This window comes from Euprymna scolopes, chromosome 11, assembly GCF_053919585.1.
Source record: "Euprymna scolopes isolate OS-2025 chromosome 11, ASM5391958v1, whole genome shotgun sequence".
NCBI classification, from domain to species: Eukaryota; Metazoa; Mollusca; class Cephalopoda; order Sepiida; family Sepiolidae; genus Euprymna; species Euprymna scolopes.
Window position 1 is genome coordinate 27,140,569 of NC_136492.1, and position 12,250 is coordinate 27,152,818.

The following is a 12,250-nucleotide window of genomic DNA, read 5'->3' on the forward strand; positions in this document are numbered from 1 at the left end:
TAGAACATAAGGCAGACATGGACAAAAAGCCGTTGATGGACACTAGAACGGAGAGCCAGAGGCTATAGGCAGGAACCACTGGAAGAAGCTAGAGCAGTAATGAGCTGAAAACTGCAAGAGTAAACTGAAACTGGAACATTTGGAGCAGGAACTGATGAGGAGAGTTGGAATCAGGTGGATGGAGCAGACAGCAAGGTGTGAAATTACTTTCTATAATTTGTCTGTTGCCCTTAAAACGGCAATATATACATATTTATTTCATGTCAAAATAGATATTGTTTAAAAATCAGAGAAATATATTTGTACGGCTAAAAGTTGACGACAGGAAATTTCACTTAGAATCTTGTCTGGCCTTAAATGAACCCAGGGTCGGATGTCAGAATTGACATCTGTCCTTGAAAATCGTGAGAGAATTTCAGGTGTGGGAATGGTACCCACCCAGGGACCTGGGGCTTTCGATTTCATGGCGAAATCTTATTGGCTGGGGAGAATTACTACCCCATCCACATACCTTACTATATATACAACTGTTGGGCGAAAATAAGCCAGAGTTTCAGATCAGAGTGAGTGGAGAGTTTCAAAGCAGATTGCTTGTTGAATCCGAGATAGAGACATGACCCCTCCCCTGCTCATCCATCCGTCAGTCACTGCCTGTGAAGAGAGTTGGGACTTTGAAAAGAACTTACAAAATCTGAATGAGAATTGTAAAAACATTTTGTACATAATTTTGTGAGAATTAAGCTTTTGTAGATAGATTACAATTGTTTGTCTTTCTTCCTGCCTGCCGCTTCGATATTCGCTTTCAGCATACCAGATTTATGTAACAACCTCCGAGGAGTCTAGACGACACATGCCGAAAATCCAGAGAAATAAGAGTCCTTAACCACCTCCTCGAGGGAGATGTTACACCGTTCAGTCTGGTTCTCCTGAACTCGACTCCCGCCAACTTGACTGCCAGCCTTATATTGCCTCATTCCAGTGTGTAGCCTCATTTACATGTAAATTACATCAAACTACATATAGGGAATCTGAAAATCTCACCAGAAGTTATATTATGGATGAAGTTTAATATCAGGAACGAATTTTGATCTAACATCGTTTACTGCAGACTTTAAGTCGGGAGTCCAGGTTTGCCAAAAATCTTACCTAAAATATAATGGATTACAGTTTCCGTAGATTATTTATCTGTCGCATTATGAGGGAAGAGAGAGTGCCAAAACAAAAATATATTTATATTACAAATGACGGCACGATCCTGAACAAATTCGTTCACGTATTCCCGAACAATTAAGTCAAATTAACATGCCATGCCACCGAACAATATTGTTGAATCGACATGCCACATTCCCAAGCAATACTGTTGACTGACACGACACGCCACCGAACAATATTGTTGAATCAACACGTCATGTTCCCGAGCAACACCAAACAATCTTGTCGAATCAACACGCCACAACATGAGATGCAGTAACGCGAGGCATGTTATCAGAGCAATATTTTTTAACCGCACCCTGAATGACTTATTGACTTGTTTTTTTTTTAGCCATTGGGCAAAACTCAATTGTCGCTCTGGGTAGGACGGATGTAGTTCATTGGTAGACTTTTCATTTGCAATCTAAAAGTCCAGGTCGCTTTTCGCTACAGGTAGGCCCGACTCCTACACTGGCACACAACTCTTGTGCACTTCCGCACACGTTCGTCACATTATCAAAACTCTGCATTTCATATTTAGTATTTTTTTTTTTTACTTTAACTCATTTTGTTGTTTTGTGTAAGTGTTTCCTATTTATTTTTTTCAGTATCATATTAGAAGCAGCGTACAGCTTGAACGATAGCATTTTCTATGACAACATTGGCAGCGTCCTAATCTATGCCGTTATTGTAAGTTTTTTTTTTTTTAATATTTTATTTTATGTGCTAACGAGTCACTACTTATCAAGGCCCAAAAGCCACTCAAGGATAAAGGTTAATGAGCTTTAGAGGTGGACTGTGAGACAACATCATGAAGATTAGTACTTCTAATTTTTAGTCGGGCAGAATCTGATTATTTAAGAGGACAAGGACTTGTTAGCATTAGACTTGAAAACTTTTTTGAAATTATAAACGCGTAGCTAAACTATTAGTGCGAAACTTTGGTCACGTGACCTATGAATTGTCAGTTTTGAATATTCAATTTATTTCAGTAAATCCGATTCTCCAGTAACATTGTCTTACAAGTGCTTACAATTTTCATTCGCTCTGTTATATTACAGATTCGTTCATATTTACATAAACAAAACACTAACTCAATATCCGGAACTAATGTCGGGCGGCAACACACTGATTTGTAAACTTATTTAATGCAATAGTTGTATTCCTACAAACAGAAGGACAGTCAGACTTAGCTATCGAAATTCAAGCTCAAAAGAAAAATATACACTATCTTAGTTGGATCTTCCGTAAGTTAAATGAAGTCTCTCTTCTGCTGCAAGGAAAAATGATAACCCTGATAGACTGTAAACGGGTGATGAGAGCTTTTGTTGAAAAATTTAATGTTTCAAATTAATTTAAAACGAAGGCAATTTGATAATATACCCGAACTAGCGGAAATCGATTTATGTGAAAATGACATTGTTATTTATTGTAACCATCTGTCAGCCATGAAAAATGATCTAGAAATCAGATTTTCCGATTTATTTGACTTCACTATTGAGCCATGGATGATTGACCCATTCGATTGTAGTCCTCTCAAAAATATCCAGGAGGAAATCATCGAGATAAAATGCAATGATGAATTGCAAATCAAGTTCAAAAGAGAAACTTTGTGTGCATTTTGGCAATCAAACACTGTAAAATCACTGTATCCAAATTTGTGGTCACAAATGTCGAAAATCCTTTTGTGTTTCCCAACATCATATCTTGTCGAAACTGGATTCAGCGCTGTGAATCACATTTTACAGAAGGAACGAAACAGATTTGACATTATTTCTCGTGGAGATATTCGTATCTGCTTGAGTAATATTAAACCTGACATTGAATTTTTAGCGAAACATCACCAATCTCAGGGCTCACACTAGTTAGACTCTCTACATTTCTTGTAAATTTGCAATAAAATTATTTTTAATTAATTTGTTTTCCATTTGCATGTACAAAATGTTTCTAGTGTTGGTTAGTCATAATTACAATATTTGTTATTATTTATTCTTGGAGGCGATTATGAATTAACTTAAGTCAAAAATAGCTTTTGGGGGCGATAGCCGGGAAAAGGTTGAGATGTATGTACATTCACCTAACAATTTAATGGAACAAAACATACCGTAAAAATTGAGTATAACTTAAAAATCCTATCTACAAAATAGCACGGCCCATATCCTGCATAAGTACCAAAACCACACACACACACACACACATTCATTCCATTACGTGAATTTACAAAAACAAAAACACAAAAAACAGTTAGCGTTAATCAAGTTTTCATTATTATAATTGTTGTAAAATACTTTATTTGCATTAAATTAGTTTTCATTTAAAAATAAAGTTTAATTATATAATATTTATTTGTTTATTAAAAGCTCAAAAAATTATATTGAGAAATAGAATATTGTTTTATGACCAAAAATTATACGGGGGTCCACCAAGAAAAAAAGAAGGGAAAAGGGGTCCATGGGTCAAAAAAGGTTGAGAACCGCTGTTTGTGATGATCGAGAGGGTCAGGGTAGGCCGGCCATCCTGCTGTCGGTGATGCATGTCCTGACTTGTAACTGGAAAGCGAGGGTCTTCTTTCATCAGCTCTAGCAGCCCGGCGTCTTCGTCGTCTTTCTCCTCCTCTCTCCTGGTTCCCTAAAAAATCCTCGTTTTATAGTGGCAAACTGGCTCCCAGCAATTGTGATATTTGAGGTGTTTATTTTAGGTGCGGAGCTCTGCCATTGGTCGATAATTATTTTGTGGTTATCTTATTTTTTTATTCCCAAGCGGAAGCGATGCATGGAGCCATGTGCAAAAGACGATTTTTCATTTTGACTATCATGGTGAGTGCGTTAACATCCGGTTCGCTGCTAATTCTCATGTTCCCACATGCTTCATAGAGTGAGTTCCATAGATATCTTCTTCTCGACTGTTTTCTAGAACTGAAAAAGGATCGCATCCATAAAAACCCGCCAAAGCGAATCACTCCGTGGTAAATCAATCAACCAATTTGATTGGTCTAAAACAAAGACAGTGGGAGACATGCTGTAATTGTAGAATGTCTGACACATGAGAACGATAGTCTGAAGAATCCAAATAATATGGATCTGTTGGGTGTGTTGCTTATCAAATTCTGGAATTCATATGTTGAACTCTAGGATCTGTACAGAATTTCAAACAGAAACACCTTATTTGATCCGAAACATTTTGAATAAATGAGTCTTCGAAGTGCAATCTACCATACCATACTGAAGTTGTACTTACCTCATTACTAGATTAAGCTGGCTTCCTCCAAAAGGGGAAGTTTCATGGGAATATAAACACAAGTGGTCCCCAGTCACTTGCATATTCCCCTCAGGGGAGATAACAATGTTGGCTTTTTGCAGTTCTCACAGGGAGGCGTACGGTGCCTGATATTCTCAAATGGTCACTCATCAGGTACTGACCAGGCACAATGTTGCTTAACTTCAGTGATTTAATGAGAACCGGTTTGTCAACATGTTTATACAATTGGTACAATCGATTAGCCTCAGTAGGGACAATGCTAAAAAATATAATTAGGAAGTACTTAAGACTTCTATCTGGCCATGGTTGACAGGATGAGAACAAGTAACTCCTGCAGATTAAAGAAAAGGTTTTGTTCGAAATTTTGTATCAATTTCAGAATTTGACAAGATACACCTGAAGAAGGTCAAAGGATATATCAGCCGAAACTTTAGAATAGCATCCATGATGAAAACAGTATTCCAAATAATACAAATTATCAATCCGTATCTTTGAACTTTCGAATAGTATGAGCATGTTTTAGGAAAGTAGAAATTTCACCTTGGGTTTTCTTCTCACAATCTTGTAACTCTTGCTTATTTTGTTCTTTAGTCCTCACATTCCATGTGTGCTGTTTCTGACAAAGTGGGGAGAATTGCTGGGTTTTTTTTGGTTTTTTTTTGGGTTGAAATCTATCCATCTCACACTTATCATTGGTTTCTGGCCGTGAAGTATTTTTTTGTTTTGGAGCATATAGAATTTTGCCAAAATAATCAGATTCGACATTAAATATCCAAAAATGGTTGTCATGCCGTAAAACAAAACAACCAGACAATAGATATTTGAAGGGCGGGCGTTGTCGAGAGTGCTCCACCCCCTCTTAAATTCCACAATTTTAACTTTTTTCTTTTACTTTTTTCCTGTTAATAGCAGATTGAAGCAAAAAAACTTTTACAAGAATAACTGGATTTAGCTTTAAATAACCCGAAAATAGCTGTTACGCCATAAAACAATCCAAACATTGAAAATATCTCAAGTCACCGCAATTGTTTGTTACAAAATCAATCAAAAGTGATTATTTAAGGTTGTTGTTTACATAGAACAAGTACTAGTGACTTATGGAAACTCTGCTTTGCTTTTAAGGACAACAAAATGCCCCTCCATTAAAAAAAAAAAAAAAATATATAAAAAAATGCATTATTTATTTATTTTTTGTTTTTCAACAAATTTCTGAAACTACCGTCATTTATTGATAAATTTCGGTGCAACTAGCGAAATTCGAATTTTTTTTGAGTTTCAAGACAAACCAATGGTATTTATTTAATTTTCATGTTATAGTAATAAACATATCCAAAAATTACGGAAAACGATAGGGTATGAAAAAATATTAAAGAAAACATTTTTTTGGCGTAAGTTAGCGAAAATAAAATGTTTGGCTAAAAAAAAGAATGGAAAGTTCAAAGGGAGGTAAGTAGCGTGTAACTATTGCCAATTTTGCCTTGCTTTTAGCATAACTGAATTACTTCCCTTATGTTGTGTGTTTCCAAAGAAATATGGGGAGGCTATGGGGATAAAGATGGAAAACTCGTTTTGTTGTTGTTTTTTTTAATAATGCAGTAATATTTAAGTATTTCTGACATGCCACTTAAGTTGATATCATTACATTTAGTTGAAATTGACACAAAAACTCAGATGCCATTTTTTTTTAATTGATTTTTTTTTTTCGTTTACCAAATTTCTTTATTTCGTGTAGTTTCACCATTAATACTTGTTTTACGCGACTTTAGTACTCTAGCAAACAGGGGAGATAATTCAGATAATTTGTGATAACAAAGGAAAAAGAACTCTAGCTTTATCAGTTTTAGGCTATTTTGTTCGTTTAGTCTTGGAAAATTATTGCTGATTTTGTATTCACTTTTTTTCTTTTTTTTTTTTTTTAGGGCACATTGTTGAATTGTTTTTTAATTGGTGAGTAATTATCATTTTACTTTACAAACAGACCATTTATTGCTGTTGTTTATAAGGAATATATATATTTAATTAAAAACTAGCGGAGATACTCGACATTGCCTGGGATTTAGGGTTTCAAGATTAGGTATGAATATATCTTGACATGTTACTTTTACATCCTGGGTAAATGAATATCACTCTGTCTCCCCCTTACTCTCTCTCTCTCTCTCTCTTTCTCTCTCTATATCTATCTATCTATCTATATATATATATATATATATATATATATATATATATATGAGATTGAGCTTCTTATATAAGGATTGATATATAATAAGAAAATATATTTCTACAGAAATATATATATATTTCTCTCTCTCCTTCTCTCCCTATCTCTCTCCCTCTCTTTTCCCTCGCTCTTTCTCTTCTCTCTCTCTCCTCCCCTCTTTCTCTCATGTGCGTGTGTGTGTGTGATGGGACGATTCCTATATTTTCCCTGATTCTGATTCTTTCTAAATACAATAAAATGATTATTCATACCAATTACCATGTATCCCCCTTTCTCTCTCTCTTTCTCTCCTTCTTTCTCTCTCTCATACAGAGAGAGAGAGAATATATTGCTCTGTAATTACATTGAGCTTCTTATATAAGGATTGATATATAATAAGAAAATATATTTCTACAGAAATATATATATATATTTCTCTGTCTGTCTGTCTGTCTGTCTCTCTCTCTCCTTCTCTCCCTATCTCTCCCTCTCTTTTCCCTCGCTCTTTCTCTTCTCTCTCTCCTCCTCTTCTCTCTATCTCCTCCCCTCTTTCTCTCATGTGTGTGTGTGTGTGTGTGTGTGTGTGATGGGACGATTCCTATATTTTTCCCGATTTTGATACAATTACCGATTCCGATTCTTTCTAAATCTCTAAGTATTTTATTATAAAATGATTATTTCATCCCGATTACCATAAAAACACATCTTAAATGTGCAGATATTTTCTCAAACATATATGGGTGGGATGGGGGGGGGGTGATGTGCAGATTTTAATTTTACTGGTAGTTTAAAATCAATAAATATTTTATTATTACAAACAGCAGTGGAAGATTTTGTTTTAAACAAAATCAAAAAAAAAAAAAAAAAAAGAATAAAGGAATTGTTTTAACATTGGAAAATAGGCATGGGTTTTTTCCTGATACCGATTCAGATACTCAAAAAAAAAAAAAGTTCCATTTTTTTTTTTTTTTTTTTTTTTTTGTTCCAATTTCTGATTCTGAATAATTGTTCCAACACTAATATATATATATATATATATATATATATATATATATATATATATATATATATACACTAGCAAAAGTACCCGTCGTTGACTGAGTTCAAAAACAGCCTACGGAAAATGGACTCTGATTTATGAAAGTATGATAGGTTATGAAAAGAAAGGATTTTAAATTTGGATTGAATTTGGTGGTATCAAAACCAAAGCAAAATATGATGAAAGTAAAAATAAAATAAACACCATAATTTATCATACCATACCTGTTCACACTGAAACACTTATCACAATATTCTGTGGATCTATATTAAAAAACCTTGTTAAACTTTGTGACATATTTCCATTCTATGGAGCTTAGGTGCAAACGAACACCCCATAATTTTATTATACCATATTTCTTCAAACTGAAACATAATTATCAAAATATACTTACGCGGATAGATATGAAAAGTCTTTATTAAAGTTTGTGCCTATTTCCATTCTATGGAGGCCAGGTGCGAACGCAGACACCACAATTTTATTATACCATCCCTATTTAAGTTAAAACATACTTATCAAAGTAGTATTATGTACATCTATATCAAAAACACTTGTAAACATTTTTTTTTAATTTTTTAATTCTATACTTTGTGGACCAGGCGCAAACGCAGAACCCGCAATTTTAATGAACCACTGTTCTGCCAGATGAAACATACCCATTCCTGTGTCTTGGTACATCTTCTATCATTATATGTAATCAGTTTTTTAAAATAGTCAACCATATAGGAGCCTATTCGTGACCAGACACACACACACACACACACACAGCTTTAAATGATAGATATATATAAATATATATGTGTGTGTGTGTAAATGGGGGGTTTAAAGGAAGAGAATAAGATCAATTCTGTAACAGGAAACTTATCAGGATAATACAAAGCTCAACAAATTGTATTGGAGCTTATATAGAAATCATAAAGTTGTAATAGATATAGATTAATTCATTTATTCAATAAGAGTATCTATCGATTCGGGTGTAGCGTAAGTGAAAACTCTGTATACCATATTTCAAAGCCTAATGCTCCTCATCAGAAGAGGAGAGAAGATATGACATCACATCTCTAATATGTTATCTAGCATCTTCTCTCCTCTTCTGAGCTTTGAAATACCTTGGTATAAAGAGTTCTCACTTACCTTACACCCGAATCAATGTATAGCCTTATTGAATACATAAATAAACTTATATATATCTATATTCCTATAAAATTTTTTTTTTTTTTTTTTTTTTTTGTGTATTGATATTCATATTAAAAACCCTTTTTTCTATTTATTTAAAAAAAAAAGAAAATACAACTTTCTGATATATGGGTCGTGGAATTACATTCATCTGCAAAAGATCTAGCTAATTTGCATATTCTTTTAAACATTCATTTTAATTAATTCCCTATTAGTTTTTTTCGGTTTTCTTATGGGTGATCATCTTTAGTTAACTATTATATGTAATTATATTCATGCAGATATTCTACAAGATTTATACTTGCGTAATATTTGCGTAAAAAGCCTATAGTAAATACACATCTTTCTATATATATTTATGTATGCATATATATATTTGTTAAAAAAATTTTGCCCACCAAATTGGTCTATAGACATGAAACTTAATATATAGGGTATTTGAACCCACATGAAACTTTATATTTGGGTTTTAGCCAGGGAAAATCGGTGCAAAAGTGAAAAAAACATTTTTAAATGGAATTTGTCAGATGAAAGTCGAACGACGCCATTACGAATATGCATGCATAACGTAATAGCTATTGGTTCATGTTTTGATTTTTAGTCTTGGAGCAAACGTGTCTTCATAGATTGGTCATTAACGTCAAAAGAAAAAAAGTAAATCGTAAGCTAAACGTTTTGGTTTGGAGGCATTTTTTTTTTTTTTTTTTTTTTTTCAATCATTACTATATATTGGTTCCACTATAATAATTAATACGAAATCAACATTAATTGGAATGTCATATTTAGGTGTATTTTACGACCGGACAATGCCGGGCGCCCTGCTAATTAGTATTATAGTTTTATATTGTCATTTTCTTTCTTTATATATATATATATATATATATATATATATATATATATATATATATATATATATATAAACATACATACATGATAGTTTCCTTCAATCATGACAGACTATGGATACCCACTGTAAGAGTGCCTGCATGTGGAATTTTTGTGACAAGACTTGCACAATCTCCAACGACACCTCTCCTGAGTCGGCGTTGTTAAATACCAGTGGCAAGTGGATATCAAGGACAACTGGAAACAATGTCGATATAAGCGGCTAGAATTGGCAAATAGTCACCCATTTTGTACTAGTCAGGCTCAATATTACTTAACTTTGGTTATCTGGTGAAAACCTGTGTGTTAACATCATTATGCTGTGTGTGTATATATATATATATATATATATATATATACCATTAGTACTATCGTGAATTCGAGAGAACAAGTTGATGCAGTGATTGCAGGTTATTAAATGACTTATGACTAAATATTTTTCTAACGAATGATAAAAAATAAAGGTTAAATAAAATACGCATCAAGTGCGCTTGAAACCAAATCACAACGTAATATTAGGAAAATAAACAAATATTTTACTTGTTTGAAATTTATAAGTCATTCTTGACGTTATTCTCGCGTTACCTACGCACAGTTCAAACATTTCAAAATACAACCGCCAGATACAACGCGCTGCAGACTTTCTCCAAATTTACAACATGGCAAGGAAGAAGAAAAAGAAAAAAAAAAGAAACAAAGGAAACACCGCACTGAGGATGGTGTCTACATCTGAAATATATTTGTGATAAATTTCAAACAAGTAAAATATTTGCTTATTTTCCTAATATTACGTTGTGATCTGCTTTCAAGCGCACTTGATGCATATTTTATTTAAATTAAAACAACGTTTCTATTGAACTCTCATTTTTGAAAAAATTAAATAGATTTTTGTATAGTTTTGAAGGTTAAAAAACTTCCAAGACTATATATATTGTTGTCTTATTTTATTTGGTCGTTAAAGGTCATAGCATTTGTGTTGCAATGTTTATTCATGCTTGTTTATGATTTATTTCCAGGCTTTTCATTGTGGGGTCTGTCAATGGCTGCAACTACAGGAGTTGAGGCAGTTGGCCTCTCAAACTTTCTTGTCTTCACCTCAGTCATTGTTGCCGTCGATCCAGTCGCTGTAAGTGACTTATTTTCAATTACCATTTGTATTATTCCATTATATCTAGCAGAGATATTGTCATTCAAGTGTTTTAGCAAATATTACTGATGATGTACGCCCATCACTTGCGAAGATGACTGATCATACAATGTTCTGTGGATCTGAAGATATCTCATCAGTCGGATTCAAACGCTGAAGTATCTACTGCATTTAAGGCATCTGTGGGTTGATTCAGTAGTAAAGATGCAGTCTGTTCTGTTTTTTCGAATAGCATGTTTCCTTTTGCATTCTTCAATATGTGCATATTCTGTGGCTTGCAGTAGATCAGGAACATCTATTTTTCCACGAGTCAGAATACAAATTGAACTCATTAATAAATTAGTGGAATGGAGACAAAAATGGATGGTCACATTCACTGCAGCCAAGACTAAACTTGTTTCTTTCAATAACTACAAGAAACCTTCTCTACCACTAATAGCAATGGCCAAATACTCTTTATCTGAAAGTATATCTTTTAAACTCCTCTGCCTAACGTTCACAGGAAACATGAGTTGGAACAATTACATTGAGAGCATTGCCAGGACCGCTGCAAAAAAGGTGGGTTCTCTCTATCGTACTAGAAAACTGATGCCCAAAAGTATCCTGTACCTCTATAAGGCCACCATTCGCCCATGTATGGAGTATTGTTGTCATATTTGGGCCGGTGCATCTGCTACTAATCTCTCACTCCAAGACAAGGTTCAAAAGAGTGTCGCCAACCTGATAGATGCTGAACTGTCATCCAAGCTTCAACCTCTGTCCCATCGACGAAATGTAGCATCCCTCTGCTTGTTCTACAAGTATTTTAATGGTGAATGCTCCAACGAACTGCAAGCACTTGTACCCCCTCTACATAAATACCCCCGACAAACCCGACACGCAGTAAAATCCCACCCCTTCACAATAGTGATTCCTAGATGTAAGAGAGCCTTCTATTCCAGTAGTTTCTTCCCCAGAACCGCTAGACTTTGGAATTCCCTTCCGGGTTCCTGCTTCCCCAACTGTACTGGCATGCAGAAGTTCAAGTGTAACCTGAACCGACGTCTTGCTGCCCAACTCCCCACATAGTACCCCTGTAGCTTATGTCCCTAATAGTTAGCCCCCTACATCAAAGTGGCAATGTGCCTTGTTTGGGGTGAAAAAGTAATAAAACAAATTTTTTAAATAAAAATTGGATATATAATGCGTTTATATGACGCATTTTGTGCGTTTAAAAATTTCTGTTCAATTATTTTTGAAAAAGTATTTGCCATTAATTTTTAAGCCCCAAATTTAGAGATTATATATAAAAACCTAAATTCTATTTTGCAAATTACTCGTTAAATTTCTAAAAGGATGATTCGTGTTTTATACAAGT

At 34.2% G+C, this 12,250-nt stretch overlaps 1 protein-coding gene across 15 annotated transcripts in view; it reads left to right on the forward strand.

The window, feature by feature from the left end:
* Positions 1 to 12,250, forward strand: part of LOC145287809 (sodium/hydrogen exchanger 2-like) — a 323,765-nt gene that overhangs the window by 193,092 nt on the left and 118,423 nt on the right. For all 15 annotated transcript variants that reach the window (XM_080135670.1, XM_080135658.1, XM_080135659.1 and 12 more), the window contains exons 6-8: positions 1,800 to 1,881; positions 6,369 to 6,396; positions 10,763 to 10,872. In XM_080135670.1, coding sequence (XP_079991796.1) covers positions 1,800 to 1,881; positions 6,369 to 6,396; positions 10,763 to 10,872 — 220 coding nt within the window. The remainder of the gene's footprint in view (positions 1 to 1,799; positions 1,882 to 6,368; positions 6,397 to 10,762; positions 10,873 to 12,250) is intronic.